At 37.2% G+C, this 24,610-nt stretch overlaps 2 protein-coding genes across 4 annotated transcripts in view; one reads left to right on the top strand and one right to left on the bottom strand.

Moving 5' to 3' along the window:
• The window catches only part of CENPP (centromere protein P), a 272,761-nt gene that overhangs the window by 190,290 nt on the left and 57,861 nt on the right, over nt 1–24,610 (bottom strand). The window lies entirely within an intron of this gene.
• Nucleotides 3,807–24,575, top strand: OGN (osteoglycin). 3 transcript variants are annotated; one of them, XM_077965198.1, is made up of 7 exons: nt 3,807–4,001; nt 5,094–5,261; nt 7,322–7,415; nt 15,613–15,771; nt 18,431–18,633; nt 22,198–22,293; nt 22,698–24,575. In XM_077965198.1, the coding sequence occupies exons 1-7, from the start codon at nt 3,822–3,824 to the stop codon at nt 22,866–22,868; spliced, it is 1,071 nt and encodes a 356-aa protein (XP_077821324.1). In that variant the 5' UTR covers nt 3,807–3,821; the 3' UTR covers nt 22,869–24,575.

Raw genomic sequence — 24,610 nt, 5'->3', positions numbered from 1 at the left:
AGATAAAAAAACTGTGGCCTAAAACGTTAAAGAACTTGCCCAAGATCAGGGGAAGGTTCACGAAGAATCAAAACTAGAACTCAGCTGGGTGCAGTGGCTCATGCCTGTAATCCCAGCACTTTGGGAGGCCGAGGCGGGCAGATCACGAGGTCAAGAGATCGAGACCATCCTGGCTAACATGGTGAAACCTTGTCTCTACTGAAAATACAAAAATTAGCTGGGTGTGATGGCACACACCTGTAGTCTCAGGTACTCGGGAGCCTGAGGCAGGAGAACTGCTTGAACCTGGGAGGTGGAGGTTACAGTGAGCTGAGATTGCGCCACTGGACTCCAGTCTGGCGACAGAGCAAGACTCCGTCTCGAAAACAAACAAACAAACAAAAACAAACAAACAAACAAACACTGAAACTCAGGTGTCCTGACTTTTAAACCAAACTATTTCCTACAAAGTTAGAGAATGAAGATGAAGGTAGGGAAAAGAATCTTCCAGTTTGTAGCATTGATTGAAAGCTAATCCACTCGGAGGTTATACGGTCTCTATCAGAATTAAACCACTCCCCAAAAATACTTTTTCCCTGGAAACTCTTGTTTCCAAAACTCCATTCAACACATTTTTTGGTTGCCAACAAACCAAATAAAATAAATCCCCTATAAGGCACCAAAGATAATACAATAGGGTCACCTAAAATAACTCTGCAGAGGTCAAGGTGGATCACTTTAGGCCAAAAGTTCAAGACCAGCCTGGGTAACATAAGGAGACCCCCCCCGTCTCTACAATTTTTTTTTTTTTTTTTTAGCCGGGCATGGTGGTGCATTTGGGCCCGCGAAGTTGAGGCTGCAGAGAGTCATGATCGTGCCACTACACTCCAGCTTGGGTGACAGAGCAAGACCTTGCCTTCATAAAAAGAATTCCACAAAGAAGATTCTTTCATCTTTGGATACAATGCCTGCTCTTGAGCATGAGGCAGCTTTCATCTTTTACTCCTGTGCAGTAAAAGCTAAATAGCTTTCTATCAGCATTCATTTCTCTCTGGAATAGAAAATCACCTCAGTTTCAAGCATTTTATATTGAGTACTGTGTAGTAAAGATTTTGGCTTTACCTAAAGAGAGGTCTGGGCTTTGCCTTGGCTTCTGAGAGGTGATCTATGTCATTTCTGGTAGGAGTGTTTTTGTTTAGGGTGACATCAGCCACACCTGATAGTCTTAAGGTTGAGGTGGCTATGCCAGGAAGACCAACCATGTGATGTAGGATAAGGGATTTGGGTTATGCAGTGTCAGTGGACCAGGAGGCTGGATTCAATCAATCAATCAATCAAGCCTATTAATAAAGCCCCAATAAAAACTCTGAACACTGAGAATAAGCTTGTCTGGTTGGCAATACCCCATGTACACTGTCACATATCAACACGAGTAAGGCAATGCATCCAGAGAACAACAGAAGTCTCAAATCTGGAGGCTTCTAGACACTGCCCCTATGCATCTCTCCCTTTGGCTGATTTTAGGGTGTATCCTTTCTCTATATAAACCATAACCACGAGTATAATGGTCTTCAGTGAGTTCTGAGAGTTCTTCTAGGGAATTATCAAATGTAAAAAGAGTGGTTCTGGGAATCCCCTGAACTTGCTGTTGGTATCAGAAGTGCGGGTAATGCCCATCTTGCTAGACTATTTCCTTCTCTAGCTAAGACGCAGGCTGCAATGTTGTGAGCTGCCCTGTGGAGGAAGTCACATGGCAAGGAACTGAGGGAGGCCATCAGTCAACAGCTAGCAAGAAACTTAAGTCCACAGTCTCACATTCTGCAAGGAACTGAATGCTGCCAACAGCTACATGGGCTTCGAATTGTATCCTTCCCTACTCAACCCCTGAAGTGAGGCTGCAGCACCAGATGCACTTCAAATGCAGATCCTGAAGCAGACAATCAAGCAAAGACACGCCAAATTCCTGACCCACAGAAACTGTGAGATAATAAATGTGTTATTTTAACTAAGCCATTCCATTGTGATATTTTTCACACAGTAATAAATAACCACTACAATAGATGAACAGTGGTATTCTTCAGCAATGCAACATCAGAGGAATGTTTCTAAAATGCAAACAGGATCATATTTAAGTCATCACTGGCTTAAAAATCTCTACATGGTCTCTCACTGACTGCAGACTAAAGCCCAAATACTTTAGCAGGATATAAAATACTTTCTTTAATCCAACCTCTATTCCCCCTGTCTAGTCGCATCTCTTAATATGGTCCATTCCCCTGACTACTTCTCTCTCTCCCTCCAAGCTCCAGCAGTATGCAAAACAAGTTACAAATTTTCTAAATGATCTACCCCCATCCCCTCCCCAAGGGGAGCACGTGATGCTCCCCTTGCCTACAATACCTCATCACCTGTGCATACCCTCCTCTCCTATCCTCTCTATAGAAGTCAGTTTGGGTGCAGTCTCCTTGACCCCCAGTCAGTTTGTGGCTTCTGCCAGGTTATCACAGAACTCTGCATATTTCTGTGTAGCAAGCCCTACCATGTATTCTAGCTGCTTGTTTGCTGCTTTTCCTGCTGACTTAGAGGCTATAAATGTTCCTTGAGGGAAGAAACTGAAGTTTGCTTATCTGAGTTCACGTGTCTGAAGTCCTGGCACAGAACTGGCGTTCAATAAACTTTTATTAAATGAGTGAATGCTAATAACATTGTATTCACTGGTCATAACTTTTCAAGGAAAGTTGTTCCTCACAAAATAATTTTCTGTAGTACAAGGTATCAAAGTGTACCATTAATGAAACTATGACTCTCTAAGATTCTCTAAATTTGGACACATGGTATCTATCCAGCTTACTTGTCAATATCTTGTTAACCTGCCACACAATACAAAACAAATCAATGTCTGTTGTTTCATTATTATATATTTCACAGTCTTTAAAAAGTTTTATTGTATCCTTGAAGTCATAAAACCAACAATTTATATCAACTCAAGCCAGACAATATCACAACTAAACTTAAGATAATTCACATTCAAATAAAAACGTCAGTATTCAAGTCTTAGTTTATTTAAGCTTTGATTTGAAAGGTTCTAAAACAATTTTGACTAGAAAACAAATTGGTATTCTTTCATTTTCTATTTTAATAAAATATATATCCATATTTGTTAAATTTTTAGATTAAAGAAGAAAATGTTAATTTGATTGTTAAAAGCACCAAGGAGGAACTTTTTAAAAGTGACTCTTTAAAAACATCTTCAGAGTTGCTTGTATGGTATCTACAATGCCACTTTAACTTTTAAAACCCAATTTCAATATTAAAGTAATTTTATAAAGTTTCTTTCATTCAGCAAACAAAAGTATCTTTTACTATCAACCTCAAAAACTATAAATTGAATTTACTTTTAAAAAGCTAATTTTTATGGATCAGTTTTTCTTATATGTAACTAAAATAAAGGGGAGAAAAACCCCATATGACAAAACTATAAAATAATTTGTCTTAAAACTAATTTTTACACTGGAAATTTCTTGGCTATACATTAATTACGGTATTAGGGCAGTATTTTTAATTCTCATAAGATTAACAACATGGACTATGTTTTCATTTGGTGTTCTATTTCATTCAAAAAGCAGATGTTAAATCTCCTGGGAAATCACCAAAATGAAAAGGAAGACTTTATATCATTTTCATAAACTAATATTCACCAAAACACAAATGTTTATTACACAATAATAAAATGACACAAGTTTAGAGTCAATTAGTTGAAGCGGACTGAGTGTAGCAGTTACAACAAATATCTTAAGCACAGTTCTCTAGTACAACACACTGCATTTCACCCTAGAGAAAGAATGCTGGCAAAGATCTCTATCACATGGAAACTGTTCTTAAAGCTGCTGGGCCCTGAAATTTTACTCAGCAGTTTGAAATCAAGCCATAGCTTTTCTCATTCACCCTCCCACTTGGGGCTAATGCACAGACATGAACATCTATTGAGGAAAACCACAAAAAACTTCAAAACAGCTACAACGGTAGGCTTACTTTTCATATATTATTTTAAATATTGTTTGTTAAAGTGTGACTCAACTAATAGGCTTAAAAATGTAAAGGCCATCTCTGGTTTAAGTTTCAGTTACCTCAAACAATTAATTTTTAACAAGTACTTATGTATATCATCGCATAACTTTAACATCCACGCAGGCAAGAATAGAGTGCTGCAAAAGTCACAAATCCATTTTATTCTTCATTTTCAACCTCTGGATTTTTGACAAACTGGCATCTATAATGCAGCATCAGCAACTCTGAGTGATTCTGTTTGAAGTTACTTAAGAAAAAGTCTGAAATGTGCACCCACCAGAGAAAATCCGTTGATGAGCCTAAAGGAATCTTTTCTATTACATTCCTCAAAGTTCTTTGATTAAAGTTCGGTATTTCCTCCAGCCTGCAATACTATTCTTTCAGTTTTCATAGTTTAAATTAAAAATACAATACTATTAACTAAAAATTGTGATCACCTATTAAAATTACAAAACCAAGAAAATTTAAAATGTATGGCTTTTCCTATATTCTGTACCACCTAAAGGTGTTAATGACTACTTTTCATAATGTTAAATTTAAGTTTTAAAACTTTTCTTGGAACTTGTTTCTGTTCATACCAATACAAATCAAGAGTTCTTATAAAGTAGCTAAGTTGAAATATGATATTTTTAACTCACATGAGACAGGATCTTGGGACTTCATTTTAACTATTTATACTACAGGTATCCTAAGAATATTTCAATTAAATATTAGTATGTCTGTTGAAGGCACTTAATTAAGAAACTTAAAATTATCAATCTTTCTTGAATTTCTGATAGAGAAGAAATAAAACTATTTTCCAAAACTATTTTTCAGAATGCTCACTGATATGTAAAAACTGCTGGCATCTAATTAAAGATCACTAAGGGTTAAATACTGTTCTCTGGCCCTTACTGCGCACACCCTGCCAAAACATCCTCTAAGCTTTTAAATATTGCTTCGATGGTCTGAATTTTTATTTCCAGGGAAAAAGAGAGTTTTGTCCCACAGTCAGCAGGCCACTAGTTTATTAACTTCCAGTCACCTTGATTTTTGCTAAAATGAAGACTCTGCAGTCTACACTTCTCCTGTTACTGTTTGTGCCTCTGATAAAGCCAGCACCACCAACTCAGCAGGACTCACGCATTATCTATGATTATGGAACAGATAATTTTGAAGAATCCATATTTAGCCAAGATTATGAGGATAAATACCTGGATGGAAAAAATATTAAGGTACTTTATTTCTACTCTAAATTTAGCTTCTAAAATACTGCCCATTTAAATGCATGTTTTTGTTTTTCCTGAATGTGTCTGACAAGGTAAGGGGAAGGGAAAATCACTTTAAATGATTCAAATGAATTCATAATAATTGTCCCTAAGATTATATTTTTAGAGTATGTATGCTTTTCAAATTAATAAATGGTACCTATGGTAACCAAACATTATCTATAGTAACCAAAAAATAAAACTTAAAGAAAACTAGACTTTAAGATGGTCTCTGACCAGTTGTAATTTATATATTAAGTAATATTACACAATGCCCTATATTTGCAACATTGTGTTGCCTTCAAAAATAAATTAGCAGAAATGTGTATATGGAGAAATAAAGATGAATTATCAGCTTAAGGTTATTATTATAGAAAACAATTTTAAGAAAATAAATAAAAGAGTACTGGTTATTTTGATATCAATAGCATTCCACAATAATTTATATATGCCATCTACATACAGTACCAAAAACTGAAAACCTACTCGATATAGGACTTTCTTTTTAAATCAGTTTTAACAGTTTAGACCCTCTATCAATTTGTACCAAGTAACTGTAACTGTCATTGAGTTAACACTGCAGGGGTGACGTTATACCACATCATTCATTCTCCACCTTTATGGACAAAGTAATTACTTGTGGTTTTCTTGACACACAGAAATGAATGCTGGATAAGGAAAAAGTTAATACAGCACATTAGTATCTGTTGCCCACTATGTATGACACATACACATATACACTGGAAAATGAGAAATTCAGCCAAATATATAACAATACGGATTGTTTCAGAAGTTCTTCTCCACTATAAATTGGATGATAAAGACTGTAACATTGACCAGTTACAACTGCTACTTTCTCTTTTCTTTTTTTGCAGGGGTACACGATGAGCAAATGTTAACACCACAGTTTCTTTCTTTCAGTTAATGCTTTTAATATGATAGCATTATTTTTGCCCATCACTAAGACACAAAGGATAGGTATTACTAATTATAGCTTCAAGTTAAAGAAAAAAAAAGCCCATCATAACATAGGCTACTGGCTCACTTGGATGATTTGAATCTATTAAAAACACTTTGAAGATTCCCTGATCCCCAAAGAGTTTAGAGATGATTTTTCTCTCTGATTCTTCTCTTTACAGGGCTTTAGAAGTTTCTTTATCTTACTATAAATGCAGGATTTAAGATATTTGTGGAGTGGAGTAGAATCCAACAGGACTTGATGTGCAAACACAGAGTAGAGGGAAGAAGTTCAACCACCTCACAAATGGGAGAATGAAGGTGAAGGGCAGAGTCAGGAGTCAAGACCAAGACTAAAATGGAACATGCTTACAAAGGACAGAAAGAATAGGACACCACATAATACACTGTAATCCAATGGCAGAAAACGTACTCTCCAACAATAGGAAAGAGAGGATTTAAATTGTATCTACTCCAATTTCCCCAGAATTAAAGGCCTACACCATTAGGTGTTAAGGGTAGATAAGGTAAGCTGGAATAAAAGGGCTCCAAGAGCCAGGGCTTAATGGAGGGATATAGGTAATTAAAGGGTCACCCCAAGAAGAGACCTAAAGACCTTAATCAGTAGTTTATACTTGTGACATGGCTAGAGCTCTAGTCTTGCTCAAAATGGTAGAATCTGAATGAGAAACTCAGTTCAGACAAGACCCTTGAGGAATAGTTTCACTTCAGAAAATCTTTCATTCCAATTCAGGGAATTCTCAGCCAGCTTTCATTTGGAATTTCAATAAGTTCAATATTTATTAAGCACTGAGTATAGCTACTGGAGATACAAAAATAAAAACACCCAGTTCTTTTACTCAAGGAGCTCATAGTCTAGAATAAAAACAAGCTAAAAAATATTTACACTGTAATTTAATAAATGATAAAATGGAAATATGTATGAAAGCCTAATGGAGCACAAAAGAAATGCCACTAATTGTAACTACGAGAAGGTGCCTGTGATCCCTCGGTTTTACAGTAACACAGACTTAATCAAGCTAGGTAACAAACTTTTATTTTTCCAATAGGAAAAAGAAACTGTGATAATACCCAATGAGAAAAGTCTTCAATTACAAAAAGATGAGGCAATAACACCATTACCTCCCAGGAAAGAAAATGATGGTAAGTATCATCTAAATATTTTTCAAATGGATCCTTTATAAATAGCTATAATGGACTTTATTCCTTGTGGTAATCAAAAACTGACTCAAGATACAGTAAATACAAACAGTGGAATTTTGTTTCCAATGATAAAGTCAAACAGGTGTACTGGGAGTGCACACCATTTGCCATCCCACATTATAAGTGACAAATGTGGAATGAGAACTTTTGAGAACAACCAAAGCTTAGCCTCCACAAAGTGTGGTTTCTGTCCATATAAAATCTATTCAAGAAATACTTAAACAAGGATTATTTGCCAAATACAATGTACAGCCTCAGTATACGGTAAATATAATTACTGCCTTTAAGAAACTCACAGAACAGAAACATACATATACATCAATAATTATCACATACATTTCAATTACAACAATAGAAAACTTGTCATGAAATAACAAATTACAAGTCCTACTTAATAATTCCTGTGTATTGGTTTACTCTTACTCTATCACGGAACGTTATTTCACATGAAAACATGACAAAAACCACATATTAATTTCTATATTGCTACAATAAAATGAAAATGAACCATAACAGAAAATAAAGCTTAAAAAACGAGAAGTATGATAGTAAAAATAGATTTGAATAAATTTAAAGACATCCCAGGCTGGGCGTGGTGGCTCTCGCCTGTAATCCCAGTACTTTGGGAGGCTGAGGTGGGTGGATCACGAGGTCAGGAGTTCAAGACCAGTCTGGTCAAGATGGTGAAACACTGTCTCTACTAAAAATACAAAAAATTAGCCAGGCGTGGTGGCGGGTGCCTGTAATCCCAGCTACTCGGGAAGTTGAGGCAGAGAATTGCTTGAACCCGGGAGGCGGAGGTTGCGGTGAGCTAAGGTCGCACCACTATACTCCAGCCTGGGCGACAGAGCGAGACTCCGTCTCAAAAAAACAAAAAAAACAAAACAAAACAAACAAAAAACAAAAGACAGCCCTTCTTCTTGGATAGAATGACTCAAAATCAAAAAGATGTCAGTTCTTTCTAAATTTATATATGTTAAACAATCCAACTAAAATTACCAATAAATTTTTTTATGAAGCTGGAAAAACGGATTCTAGAATTCATATGGAATAACATATAACAAATAGCAAGGGAAACAGTGAACAATGACAAGTATATGTAGGAATCAGATGTATTACACATTAAAATATATTATAAAACTCTATACTTTAAAAAGTGTGATACTGGTATATGAATAGACAAAAAGATCAATGAAATAGAATAGAAAGTCCAGAAACAGACAAAAATACACTTGAAAATTGAGTACATACTAAAGGTACCAACCCAAATCACTGAAGCAAAAATGGTATTTTAAAAAAATGGTGCTGGGAGAAAAAGCCATTTGAAGAGGGGTACATTTAGATCCATACCTTACACAAAAATAAATTCCAAATAGATTAGCAATCTGAATGTATAAAATGAAACCATACAAGTACTAGAAAATAATCTGGGTGCAGGGCGCCTCAAAATCCAGAGACAACAATAGAAAAGAACAATAAATTTGACCCTACAAATACCTGTGACAAAGTCAAAGGCAACTAAAAACTGTGAAAAATATTTGCAACATATACTACAGATAAATAGTATAACTAAAGAGCTAACAGATAATATAACTAAAAATAAAGGGCTAGTATCTCTAATTTTATAAAGCACTCTTAAAAATCAAAGAAAAGAGATTAACCAAAAATCCACTGGAAAAATGACAATTCACAAGATAATTTAAACGATTTGACCCAAATAAATGTTCAATCTCACACAGAGACATACAAATTAAAATTACATTGAGATACCATTTTTAACCTACCTGATTGAAAAAACTGACGTATGACAACACATTAATATATTCCATGAGCAAGGCTCTGGGGTAAGACACTCATACACGACAGCAGGAAGGCAAATCAGCACATTGCTTTTGGACAGGAACTTGGCAATATCCAACAAAATAAAAAATGCATTTACTTTTTGACATAAGAACCAACTTTGAGGCCGGGCGCGGTGACTCAAGCCTGTAATCTTAGCACTTTGGGAGGCCGAGACGGGCGGATCACGAGGTCAGGAGATCGAGACCATCCTGGCTAACACGGTGAAACCCCGTCTCTACTAAAAAATACAAAAAAAGCTAGCCGGGCGAGGTGGCGGGCGCCTGTAGTCCCAGCTACTCGGGAGGCTGAGGCGGGAGAATGGCGTAAACCTGGGAGGCGGAGCTTGCAGTGAGCTGAGATCCGGCCACTGCACTCCAGCCTGGGCGACAGAGCCAGACTCCGTCTCAAAAAAAAAAAAAAAAAAAAAAGAACCAACTTTGACTGTTTATTTTTTGAGACAGAGTCTCACTCTCAGGCTAGTGTACAGCATTATGATCTCGGCTCACTGCAACCTCTGCCATTTGGGCTCAAGCGATTCTCCTGCCTCAGCCTCCCAAGTAGCTGAGATTACAGGCATGTGCATGCCAGGTTAATTTTTATATTTTTAGTAGAGACAGGTTTCATCATGTTGGTCAGGCTGATCTTGAACTCCTGACCTCAAGTGATCCTCCTGCCTTGGCCTCCCAAAGTGCTGGTATTACAGGCGTGAGCCACTGCACCTGGCCAACTTTGAGAAATTTATCTTGATGATATACTCCAAAATAAAATACAAATGCAAAATCACTAAAGCATTGCATGCAACTGCAAAATATCAGAAATAATTTAACTGCCCAAATACTGAAGAGTAGTTGAATAAACAAGGGTAAATCCAACAGAAGAGAATACTATGCAGTTGTAAAAATGAATGAGGAAGATCTCTAAGAATTAACATGGAGTGATTTCCAGGATACACTATGTGAAAAAAAAAACAAAGTGTAAAAGAATATCTATAATATGTCGTCTTTCATGTAAGAAAGAAAAGGATATAAGAAAACATATATGTATCTGCTTATTTCTGTGAAAATAAATACAGGCTAAAAAGAAATTGGGGGAGAGGGGATGGCAGTTCTCTGCGTATACACTTTTTAATGTAGATTTAATTTTTAGAACAATGCTGTTTCGTACAGTCAAAAAACCAAATACATATATAAATGAAATCAACAAGAATAAGGTAAAAAGAACCCAAATTGGAATACAAACATACAAACATAAACTTAATTATATTTCAAATTAATAACACACCAAAGGAGGAAAAAACTCTAAGTAACTGTTAAACACAGCATTTTGCCTATATACCTTCAGGCTAAGGACAAAAAAGAACTACAAACAAATACGAAGCTCCAGTGAGTAGGTTTGCTATGCACAGTGTTACGACTTAGCAATATTGGAACTACTTAATGAGTGTGCCAGAACTAAGTAAATATATTGTAAATAATGAGAGCCAGGTTCCTCACTGTCAGGGAAACATTACAAATATGGAAAGGCAGAAGGCTAGAAAGAACGCTGTGGAGTCAGTTTGGAATAGAAGATACTAGTATTAACTCGGGGTTTGTATATATAAAGAGATACAGAAATATAGAAATGTTTATCTGTTTATCTCTGTGTGTATATGTATACATATTAGTATATGTTATACATATGCATGTATATTGTATATGTTTCTATCCATATATGTTGCATGTATGTGTATTATCTATGGAGAAAGAGACAAATAAACACACACATTTATTTCCTAGCTGTCTCTGCTGAAAGAGCCTAGAAGCAACATTGATCTCAATGGCAATGAGCACACTCAGCACCTACATCTTGGTTTCTAATACCATTCTCCACTAAAAGACACCAATGGTGGCCGGGTGTGATAGCTCATGCCTGTAATATCAGCACTTTGGGAGGCCGAGGCAGGTGGATCACCTGAAGTCAGGAGTTTGAGACAAGCCTGGCCAACATGGTGGAACCCCGTTTCTACTAAAAATACAACAACAACAAAAAATTATTCTGGGCATGGTGGTACATGTCTGTAATCTCAGCTACTTGGGAGGCTGAGGTAGGAGCATCACTTGAACTCAACAGGCAGAGTTGCAGTGAGACGAGACTGCGCCATTGCACTCCAGCCCGGGTGATAGAGCAAAACTCTGTCTCAAAAACAAATGAACAAACCAAAAAAAAACCCCAATGCTTTCTGAAGAGATAGCTGATTTCAGGGTTGGGCAGGAAAAATGCAAGGTTAGTTTGGGACATCTTGCTATTTTAGAAAATAAGGAAGTTCTCAAAGAATAATGAGGGAATTTTTTTTTTTTTTTTTTTTTTGAGACAGGGTCTTGCTCTGTTACCCAGGCTGAAGTACAGTGGCATGATCATGGCTCACTGCAGTCTTGACCTCCCAGGCTCCAGCAATCCTCCTGCCTCAGCCTCCCAAGTAGCTGGGACTACAGGCACGTGCCACCACACCTGGCTCATTTTTGTATTTTTTGTAGAGATGAGGTTTCACCATGTTGCCCAGGTTGGTCTCAAACTTCTAGACTCAAATGATCCGCCCGCCTTGGCCTCCAAAAGTGCCGAGATTACACACCTGAGACACTGCACCCAGCCTCCCGACAAAATGTTTTTAAATCCATCAAAACATATGAAAGAAATAGATATAAAAGATGTTTATTGGAAGGCGAAGGCGAGAGGACTGCTTGACCTCAGGAGTTTGAGACCAGCTTGGGCAACATAGTGACACCATGTCTCTACAAAAATTTTAACCAAGAAAAAGCCAGGTGTGGTGGCACAAACCTGTAGTCCCAGTTACTTGAGAGGCTGAGGCAGGAGGATCACTTGAGCCCAGGAGGTCAAGGTTTGCAGTGAACCATGATCATGCAACTGCACTCCACCCTGGGTGACTGCGTGAGATCTTGTCTCAAAAAAAAAAAAAAAAAAAAAAAAAGTATGTAAGATCTGTACACTGAAATCTAGATAATGCTAAGAGAAATTAAGGAAGACCTACATATGAGGAGAAATGTATTATGTTCAAGGTCTGGAAGACTCAATATCATTAAGATGTCAGTTTTCCCCAAATTTAGAAATTCAACACAATCCCAATCAAAATCCTAATAGGTTTTTTTGTTTGTTTAATTAACAAACTGATTCTAAAATATATCTAAAAATATAAAGGACCTAGAATAGTCTAAACCACATTGAAGAAGAAGAAAGTTGCAGGATTTATACTAACAAGACTATTATAAAGGTACAGGAATCAAGACACTGCAGTATTGGCATAAAAATGTTGAAGTGGATCAACAGAACAAAATAGAATCCAGAAACAGGCTAGCATGAAGTAACCAACTAGTTCTTGACAATGTGACAACACAATTCAATGGGGAAAGAATAATCTTTTTCAAAAATGGTGCTGAAAGAACCAGACAACTATAGGAAAATGTTTCAAAAAAGAATCTTAACCCTTCCTGGCACCATATATAAAAATTAGCCCAAAGTATACCGCATACCTAAAGGTAAAGATCTTAAGCTATACAACTTCTAGAATAAAATAAAGTGTCAAATCTTGGTGGTCGGCAAACATTTCCTAAATACAACACAGAAACCATGAATTATAAAGGAACCAACTGTTCTTCATTGAAATTTAAAATGTTTCATTTCCAAAAGGAAAACTAGTAAGAGGAAAAAAAAAAAAAAAAGATAAGTCATCAAAGAAAATATATGGATGCCAAACAAGGACATGAAAAGATGTTAACACCATTAGTTATCAGAGAATGCAAATTAAAACACAATGAGATACTATAACATGCCCTACATTTCAATTGCTAAAATTAAAAAGCCAGACCATACCAAATTTTGGCAAGGATGTGGAGCAGCTGGAACTCTCATATGCTGCTGGTAGGAATGTAAAATGGCACAGGCCTTTGGAAAATAATTTGACACTTTCTTCAAAAGATAAAACATACATTTATAATAAGACCCAGTCATTCCACTCCTTAGGTACTTACCCAAGAGAAATGAAAGCATAAGTCCACACAAACTTACACATAAATTTCTTTGAAATAGTGAAAACCTGGAAACAACCCAATGTCCATAGGAAATGACCATGTAAATTGTATATACTGAGACAATTGCATACTACTGAGTAATAAAGAAGAATGAACTACTGATACAGATTGAAACTCAAAATAATAATGCAGAGTGAAAGAAGCCAGAAAAGCGAGTAGATACTACATGATTCTTTTACTATAAAATTCTCTTAAATGCAAACTAATGTATACTGACCAAAAGCAGGTCAGTCATTGTTCGAGGATAAGAGTGGGAGGGAGAGATTACCAAAGGGCAGGAGAAAACTTTTTGGAGTGACAGTTATGTTAATTAATTCACTTGTAGTGAAGGTTTCATGGGGGTATACATATGTAAAAATCGTATATTTTGTACAATTTAAATACATGCAATCAATTGTAAGTCAACTAACCACAAAAAGCTGTAGCAGGAAAAAAAGCTTGAAAGGGCACTCACTGCCTAATCTGTGACGATTTGATTATTAAAATAAACATGGATTATGACTCATGGGACACAATGCATGTTGATATGAAAATATCAATTAAAATTTCAAAAAATAGGCTGGGCGTGGTGGCTCACACCTATAATCCTAGCACTTTGGGAGGCTGAGGCAGGTAGATCACCTGAGGTCAGGAGTTCTAAACTAGCCTGGCCAACATGGTGAAACCCAGTCTCTACTAAAAATACAAAAAAATTAGCTGGGCATGATGGCACATGCCTGTAATCCCAGATACTTGGGAGGCTCCTGCTTGAACCCAGGAGGCGGAGACTGCAGTGAGCCAAGATCACGCCACTGTACTCCAGCCTGGGTGATGGAGCAAGACTTCGTCTCAGAAAAAAATAAAAAAATTCAAAAAATAAAATTTGGCATGTTTATTTAATATATTTAAAATATATCAAAACAGGTCAGGTGTGGTGGCTCACGTCTGTAATCCTAGCACTTCGGGAGACAGAGGCAGGCAGATCACTAGAGGTAATGTTTGAGACCAGCCTGGCCAACATGGTGAAAACTTGTCTATATTAAAAATTCAAAAAAATAAAAAAAATAGCCATGTGCGGTGGCATACGCCAGTAATCCCAGCTACTCAGGAGCTGAGGCAGAAGAATCGCTTGAACTGGGGAGGTGGAGGTTGCAGTGAGCCAAGATCACACCACTACACTCCAGCCTGAGCAACAGGGCAAGACTCTGTCTCAAAAATATGTAAGTAAATAAATAATAAAATATATCAAAATATATAAAACAAGTTCATATTGATATAAAAAAATAAGAAGAGAGTGCCAACTAACAAATATAGAAGGAATGATGGAATTAGACAATCACTATTTGGTTACTCACAAATGATTCAGGTAAGAATCATCAATGGATGCTAAAACTAGCATATGAAAGTACAATGTCACACTAGACATTTAGATTCTCAAAGTACTTCTCCAGAATTACTTATTAGTTATGAAGTGAAAAAATATTAACTTTACTCAGTGGGCAACACGGCACACACTACTTGAAACAAGTGACCAAAGATATTATCAGGAATGGGATAAACAGATATCATGTGCTTTTGGACACACAGCACTGAGGATCCATGGTACTCCTGCCAAAAATGAGAAACCTCTGTCAACTGAAAGGCATTCTGCAGAATAAATGCCCTGAAAAATAAAACTAAAGAAAAAAAAAAAGCTCTACACTTTTCAAAAACAGAAAAAGGTATAAAAAACAAAGACTAAGAAATGTTCCAAGAGGCATGACAAGTAAAGTAATAAATGACTTGGGGTGCTAAGGGATCCAAACAGTGCCTACGATTACTCTAATTTTCAAGTTAATGGTTTCCTTATTTAACTAGTGGTTACTAAAATCTAGCTACTGTCACCAGTCTGAAATATGTTTCTCACACATCAAACTTAATAAATCAAGCTCATGTTTACCTCAACTCCCGCTTTGTAAATTTTTTTGGTTTTCAAAGAAGGAAATGTAACTGTCAATCAATTCAACAATTAAGCAATTACCAGTAAAACAAAATAAAAAGAGATTCTCAAACACTATTCTGGTGAATTATCAAGACAACATAGGTAACGAGTTACCATGACTATCTTTCTCATGATTCTGTAAAACATCTCTTCAAATTAGTAATAGCATTCATAATAGCAATAATTTTACTACTAGAGGCGAAATATTTTCAAACTATTGTTCATATTTTTATGATTTTATTTCCCAATTTAGAAATGCCCACGTGTCTGCTGTGTGTTTGTTTAAGTGGCTCTGTATACTGTGAAGAAGTTGACATTGATACTGTACCACCCTTGCCAAAGGAATCAGCCTATCTTTACGCACGATTCAACAAAATTAAAAAGCTGACTGCCAAAGATTTTGCAGACATACGTAAGTTAAACTGAAATATGATTATTAGTATTTAACTCATATAAATACAAGTTTCTATATAGTTGCTGCCTATCACACGTAGGTTTGTCACCTGGAGTATATAAATATCAAACATGTTTCACAAAAGTCCGTTCATTTGTTGGTGAATCATCTTTCCACTTAGACCCTGTGATCTTTGTTTACTGGCGACCTCACTGTCTATGACGACAGCCCATCTAACACATGGGCAACTATATCTTCTCAACTCCAATACTTCAAGATCCCTTGCTCTGACACTGAGCAACACCAATATAACTGGGATGCTTTTCCAACCACAATGTTTTATTTTCTACCTGCACTAAAAAAACACAGAAACCGCTTTTTCTTACTTTAATGGTTCTTAAACCTGGCTGCATATTAAAAATATCTTGGGAAGTGTTTTTTTTTTTTTTCTTGCCCCACCCCGAGATGGAGTCTTGCTCTGTCACCCAGGCTGGAGTGCAGTGGCGTGATCTTGGCTCACTGCAACCTCTGTCTCCCAGGTTTAAGTGGTTCTCCTGTCTCAGTCTCTCGAGTAGCTGAGGTGCGTGCCACCACACCTGGCTAATATTTGTATTTTTAGTAGACATGGGGTTTCACCATGTTGGCCAGGCTGGTCTCGAACTCCTGACTTTGTGATCCACCCGCCTAGGCCTCCCAAAGTGCTGGGATTACAGGCATGAGCCACTGCGCCCGGCAGGGAAGTATTTTTTAAATACTGATACTAGGTCCTACTTCCCAGGGGTTGTAATTCAGATCTGGGGTAGGGCCCAGGCAACATCATTAAAAACAAACTCCTTGGATGATTCTAATATGGAAATAGTGTTGAGAACAGTGGAATTTAATTCCTTACCAGGTCATTATCAATCTTGAACTTCTAGCAAACCTTAACTCAATTAGAGTGTTGCCATAAGCACACCAGAATGCTCCATTTCTGCAGCACCAAATCCCAGTCCTAGATCACTAATTTCTGGTCAGTTTTCTAGACTCCTAATATCGTCGTCAAGAGTTCTGAAAAAAATCACACCAAGAAATGCATACTGGCCCCACTATACATTTATGAGATTAACCGTAACCAGAGTCATGCTGCCGCTGATAGCTCCCGAATGTGGACTGAAGTATAGTTGATCCTTGTTATTTGTGGATTCTGTATTTGTGAATACCCACTTGCTAAAATTTATTTATAATCCCAAAATTAATACACATGGTGCTTTCATGGTCATTCTCAGACACGCTCAGAGTGGCAAAAAATTTGAATTACTTGACATGCACATTCCCATCTGAGGCTGAACAAGGTAACACTGTCTTCTGTTCCGGTTTTCATACTGTAAATAAATGTTCCGGTTTTCATACTGTAAATAAATAGACCGTTCACAGTCTATTTAATGACATGTTTTTCACATTTTTGTGCTTTGTGTTTATGATTTTGCTGTTTATTGAGTTTTGTTTTTTTGGGAGGTGTTTTTGTTTGAGACAGGGTCTCGCTCTGTCGCCCAGGCTGGAGTGCAGGGGTGTGATCTCGACTCACTGCAGCCTCTGCCTCCTGGGTTCAAGGGATTCTTATCCCTCAGCCTCCCGAGTAGCTGAGACTACAGGCATATGCCACCACACCTGGCTAATTTTTTTATTGTACTTTTAATAGAGATGAGGTTGTGCTATGTTTGCCAGGCTGGCCTCGAACTCCTGACCTCAAGTGATCCGCCCACCTTGGCCTGCCAAAGTGCTGGGATTACAGGCATAAGCCACCGCACCTGGCCTGATTTTGCTGTTTAACATGACCCAACACATGGTGCTGAAGTGACGTCTAACATCCCCAAGCACAAAAAGGCTGTAACATGCCTACAGGGAAAATATGTTAGATAAGGTTTGTTCAGGCATATTGAGTTACACTGCAATATTAATGATTCAACAATATATATTAAGCCAAGGGTCCTTAAGCAAAAACACAAAAAGTTATGTACTAATTAGTTGATGGAAATGTGTGACCAGAGGCTCACAGGAACATAACCCTGTATTTCTCCTAGGAATAATGGTTCAGTATTTACACATTCAGCACTTGTGGTAATTGTATAGAACACGATTCCTGTGAATAAGAAACAATTGTATTTCCTAATTATCCCAGATATAAGTGATGCACACGCAAGTACACACACACACACACACACACACACACTGAATTTCTCTCTCAATCTGTGTCACTTTAACAAATCAGGGAACATCTTTGTCTTTGTTGTTGTTAAGCGATAAGGCATAGAGAGATTAAGATTAAGATAACATACTCAGAATCACAATGCAACATGCCAGCAAAAAAATCAAAAAATATTACATGATTCCAATCAAATGTAATACTTACTTTCCATGATTTGAAATAAGAATTTCTTTCAAAATGCCTGACCATACCGAGGAATTTGAACAGAGAAAGATGAAAAGACTCGATTAACTTTAAGATCACTTTCAAACCTGAGATTCTAGGACTCCAGTCAGAAAGTGCATCAATTTCAGGCACAAAGAGGTGTTCAGTGATCTACCAGGCACTAAAAATGAAAGATGCTTCAGTGATCTGTTAAACAAATGCTTTTCTTCAGTCCATACAATAAGAATTTTAGTTATTTAGTTGTTTTTTGTATATTTTTCCCTCTAGCTAACTTAAGAAGACTCGATTTTACGGGAAATTTGATAGAAGATATAGAAGACGGTACTTTTTCAAAACTTTCTCTGTTAGAAGAACTTTCACTTGCTGAAAATCAACTACTAAAACTTCCAGTTCTTCCTCCCAAACTCACTTTATTTAATGCAAAATACAACAAAATCAAGAGTAGGGGAATCAAAGCAAATGCATTCAAAGTAAGTATCTTATAGTAAAACTAAGCATAGTATGAGTGACAATATGATAGATAAAAGAGAAACTTTGGTCTAGAATTGTATTTTGATTACACTTAAAAACTATTTTGATTTAATAAATGAAGACATTATTTACATAATAAATAACCATCCTATTAGGCTCATTCAGCTCAGCTTATACCCATATCTCAGCTAAAATATATAACCTTTATTTTATTTCATGGGACTATTTTGTTTCTCATTTTTTCACTTGTTCACACAGCAAATATTTATTTAGACAGACATGGTTGGCCCCCTCATGGCACTTACAGTCTACAAAAGCTCAAAATGGGACACTCCTGTGTTTCCTTTTCCTCACAATGTCAGCAAATTATAAATACCAGAAAAACATAAAGATCCAAAAGTAAATACTGAATTTAACTTTTAATATTTAAAAATACTAGACTATGAAATTCCATAGGGAGATTTTCCTTTGCATTTCATGATACCATGTAATACAAAATTTTTTATGTAGTAAGAATTAAATACCTTTCTTAATTTAACAATTCAAGGAAATATTATGTAGGAAAAAGGTAAGGTAATCTATTTTGGTTTAGGTAGACAATTTGTCTCAAAATGCATGGTCTACAGAAGTAATCACTTTAGCCCAGGATTTCCATAGCTCTGATGTAATCATTCCCCAGATAAAATGATGATCATGCCACTCCTGGTAACAGACATAACCTCATTCAAAAGGCAAGGTTTCTTGTTTCTAAAGGTAACCTCAGAAAGGACCTAAAACTATCAAATATTCATTATCATAAAGTATATGATAATCACACACAAGTAAATTCTGTCAAAAATGTACAATCTGTTAGAAAGTGTAGAAATAGTCCATTTTTTCATTTTTCATTACAATTAAGGTATCTTTTATCAACTTTAAGGGACATTTTAAAGTTACATCAGAGTTCATCTGATGTTTCTTATAAGGAACTCAGAAGTTAAGGGACTCTTAGGGTACTTTTTAAAAGCAGAAACACCTTTTTTTTTTTTTTTTGAGATGGAGTCTTGCTCTGTCGCCCAGGCTGGAGTGCAGTGGTGCGATCTTGGCTTACTGCAACCTCCGCCTCCCAGGTTTGAGCAATTCTCCTGCTTCAGTCTCCCAAGTAGCTGGGACTACAGGCAGGCACCACCACGCCCGGCTAATTTTTGTACTTTTAGTAGAGATGGGAGTTGGGCCAGGCTGGTCTCAAACTCCTGACCTCAGGTGATCTGCCCACCTCGGCCTCCCAAAGTGCTAGGATTACAGGCATGAGCCATCGTGCCTGGCCTTTTTTTGTTTTAAAGTTGTAATTTGAAAATATTAATTTGAGTTGGTCACTCTTTGAATAACAGACATGTTAAAAACCTATAAAAGCTGATCAGGCCAGGTTCAATGACTCACGCCTGTAATCCCAGCACTTTAGGAGGCTGAGGCAGGCGGATCACTTGAGGTCAGGAGTTCAGGACCAGCCTGGCCAACATGGTGAAACTCTGTCTCCACTAAAAATACAAAAATTACCTAGGCATGGTGGTGGGCACCTGTAATCCCAGCTACTTGGGAGGCTGAGGCACGAGAATTGCTTGAACCTGGGAGGCAGAGGTTGCAGTGAGCTGCTGAGATTGCACCACTGCACTCCAGCCTGGGCCACAAAGCAAGACTCAGTCTCAAAAAAAAAAAAAAAAAAAGAAAAGGAGTTGATCAACATTTCACAAAAAGAACATTTGAATATTCTGGGGTTTACACAGGAATTACAGACGGGATTTATGACAAGTTGGTATGAAAATAATATACTTGGCCAGGCACAGTGGCTCATGCCTGTAATCCTAGCACTTTGGGTGGCTAAGCCGGGCGGACTGCCTGAGCTCAGGAGTTCGAGACCAGCCTGAGCAACATGGTGAAACTCTGTCTCTACTAAAATACAAAAAATTAGCCGGGTGTGGTGGTGGGCACCTGTAGTCCTAGCTTCTTGGGAGGCTAAGGCAGGAGAATTGCTTGAACCTGGGAGGCGGAGGTTGCAGTGAGCCGAGATCATGCCACTGCACTACAGCCTGGGCAATACAGCGAGACTCCATCTCTAAAAAAAAAAGAAAAGAAAATAATAAACTCAGCTGCCCTGTAGTTTTGTTTAATGTCCTAGGCTGCTACAGTCACTAGTAGAATTAGGTTATTCTAACTCATGTAAATGAGACTGACTGGGAAGACCAGAGCTTGATGCCCATATGGTGGAAGGGTAGGATGCTTAAGAAAGTATTAAAATAGCAACACAGAAAAGAATTAGCAAAATCTAGCACAGGATGCATATTGAAGATAAGGTAAAAGAGTAATGTCAGGGGAAATTACAATTATACACAATAATAGGTTACTGATCGTGAAGAATAATCCAATATTAAGCCCTTAGGGGAAAAAACCTGCATCAAGCTGTTTACTAAACTGCTTTGGGAAACAGCTTGCTAAGCACACACTCTTTTTTTCTTTCTTGAGATGGAGTCTCGTTCTGTGGCCCAGGCTGGAGTGCAGGGGCACAATCTCGGCTCACTGTAACCTCCACCCCTTGGGTTCAAGCAATTCTCCTGCCTCGCTTAGGCCCCCTAGTAGCTGGGATTACAGGCATGCACTACCACACCTGCTTAATTTTTGTATTTTTAGTAGAAATGGGGTTTCGCCATGTTGGCCAGGTTGGTCTCGAACTCCTGACTTCAAGTGATCCGCCCGCATTGGCCTCCCAAAAATTGGGATTACGGGCATGGACCACCACACCCGGCTAAGCACACACATTTCTTTTTTTGTTTGTTTTTGAGACAGGGTCTCACTCTGTCGCCCAGGCTGGAGTGCAGTGGTGCGATCTGGGCTCACTGCAAGCTCCACCTCCCGGGTTCACACCATTCTCCTGCCTCAGCCTCCCTAGGAGCTGGGACTACAGGTGCCTGCCACCACGTCTGGCTAATTTAAAAAACTTTTTTAGGCTGGGCGCAGTGGCTCATGCCTGTGATCCCAGCACTTTGGGAGGCTGAGGCAGGCAGATCACGAGGTCAGGAGATCGAGACCATCCTGGCTAACAAGGTGAAACCCCGTCTCTACTAAAAAAATACAAGCACACACATTTCTAAGGAGTAACCACTTAGCTAGAAATTGGTGGAACTGAGATGGGAAACTCCAGAGGTACAGGAGAGGGTACGGCAGCACCAGGGTCAAAATTCAATCCCACGTAGGGACTCACCTCATTAGCTCCTATCAAGACAAACCCAAAGAGTACCAAAAGTTGGCATTAGAGCTGGATATTCAGAGATCAGATGAATGGACAGAAAGGTGGGGTATGTGGCAGAGCTCCACTGGCCATCATAAAGGATCAAAATACACTACACGTGAAGCCAGAAAAAAACCCAAACAAGAAACTACCATATGAACAATTGATACAACTGATGTATTTATATCAATATGCAAGTCTGTATATATAATCACATACTCATATGCACATACATATTGCTTGAATCCTGTGAAAGAATGTACAGAACCTCAATAACACTCACATGAAATTTTCCTTATAGAAACTGAATAACCTCACTTTCCTCTACTTGGACCATAATGCCCTGGAATCCGTGCCTCTTAATTTACCAGAAAGTCTACGTGTAATTCACCTTCAGGTATGATGGTTCCTTTCACAATATCTGACTCTAATTACCCATTAGTCAAAATCCTGTGACTCATTGGGAACCTCACTTATTCACATACAAAGTTTGGTTAGATCACTGTAGTAGTGTGATAGCTGAATGCCTGCCTATCAAAAAGACTAGGCTCATGAAATTTCTTCCCAGAAGTCCAGATTCCATCCAGAGCATAACAAGTAGACCCGCACAGTAGGTGTGAAGTCTGCTCTTGATTGTATTTGTCTCCAGGTGTACATTTGAGTATTTCCTAATTAATCTGACACAAGGATTTGAAGTGAGGGGGCACTCACACCTCTGACTTAGGTTTCCTTTACCCATTATATAGCATATGAAAGGTTGATTTCAGATTTCTGAATAATTTTTTCCTCTTTTTTTTTCAGTTTAACAACATAGCTTCAATTACAGATGACACATTCTGCAAGGCTAATGACACCAGTTACATCCGGGACCGCATTGAAGAGATACGCCTGGAGGGCAATCCAGTTGTCCTGGGAAAGCATCCAAACAGTTTCATTTGCTTAAAAAGATTACCAATAGGGTCATACTTTTAACCTCTATCAGTACAACATATAAACTAAAGTACACATACACTTATAGTCTGTCTCAACAATGTGTAAAGGAACTTAAGTATTGGTTTAATATTAACTTTGTATCCCATTTAGAAGGAATTTGATATTTTAAGCAAGGATGTTAAAACTCTTACATATAAGTAAAAAGTAAGACTGAATGTCTATGTTCAAAACAAAGTAATATGAAAATATTTAAACAGCATTACAAAATCCTAGTTTATACTAGACTACCATTTAAAAATCATGTTTTTATATAAATGCCCAAATTTGAGATGCATTATTCCTATTACTAATGATGTAAGTAAGAGGATAAATCCAAGAAACTTTCAACTCTTTGCCTTTCCTGGCCTTTACTGGATCCCAAAAGCATTTAAGGTACGTGTTCCAGAAACTTTGAAAAGCTAAATGTTTCCCATGATCACTCATTCTTCTTTTATGATTCATACATTATTCCTTATAAAGTAAGAACTCTGTTTTCCTCCTATCAAGGCAGCTATTTCATTAAATTTTCACTTAGTCTGAGAAATAGGGGATAGTCTCATATTTAGGAAAACTTTCCAAATAAAATAAACGTTATTCTCTGATAAAAAGCTAATACAGAAATGTTCAAGTTATTTTACTTTCTGGTCACACAGTTAATGTCTTCAGTAAAATATTTTCTCTATCTAAATATTAACATTCTAAGTCTACCAAAAAAAAGTTTTAAAGTCAAGCAGGCCAAAACCAATATGCTTATAAGAAATAACGAAAAGTTCATCCATTTCCGAGAGGGTAACCATAAAGTTCTCTATGGCAAAGTCTTTCAAATATGAGATAACTGCAAAATATTTTCCTTTTATACTATAGAAATGAGAATCTCATCAATAAATTAGTTCAAACATAAGATGAAAACAGAACATTCTGTGGTGCTAGTGCACACTACCTTCCCACCCATACACATCCACGTTCACTGTAACAAAGTGAATATTCACAATAAAGCTTCTGAGTAACTTTCTGATTACTCATGATAAACTGATTACTCATGATAAACCTAGGTCAGATAAACTGATATGACTAACTGCAAGAGTCAAGTATTCTATCGGAGAGTAATAGCTTATGATGACTCAGTGCTGCCAGAGTAAAGTTTCTAAAATAACATTCCTCTCGCTTGTTCCCCACTAAAAGTATTAGTCTACACATTGCACTGAAGTTAAACGCAAAATTATCAGTGTTTTAGAAATATGAGTCTGGACTGTGTAAATAAAAGTACAAACATTATTTCCATCATAAAGTAAGTATTGAAATCAAGTTGTCTCTGTGTGCTATTCCCAGAATACATACTTATTCCTATTTTTAAGCATTTGCTTCTGTTTTTTTCCCCTACCTAGAATGTCAGATGTTTTTCTATTATCTCCCCATTTGTCAGTTCACCTGAAGATAACATTTTTCATTAAAGCATCTGAGATCTAAGACTACAATTATTATTCTAACAATGATTATTAGCTTGTTCACTTATTTTGATAACTAATGATCATAACTATTATACTACTTTCTCATTATTTTGTGTGCATGCCTCATTTCCCTGTGACTTAAACCTCACTGAGAGTGCAAAATGCAGCTTCATACTTTATACTTTCAATTGCCTAGCCCGATAGTGAGCACATTTGAATTGAATATACAATAAATATTGCAAAATAAAATCCATCTAAATAGAAGGGTTCTGTTTTATTTGGAAAAATTGAATC

This window comes from Macaca mulatta, chromosome 15 (genome assembly GCF_049350105.2).
Source record: "Macaca mulatta isolate MMU2019108-1 chromosome 15, T2T-MMU8v2.0, whole genome shotgun sequence".
NCBI lineage: Eukaryota > Metazoa > Chordata > Mammalia > Primates > Cercopithecidae > Macaca > Macaca mulatta.
Note: the sequence above shows the minus strand (reverse complement) of the source record. Positions and strands in the feature narration are given on the sequence as shown.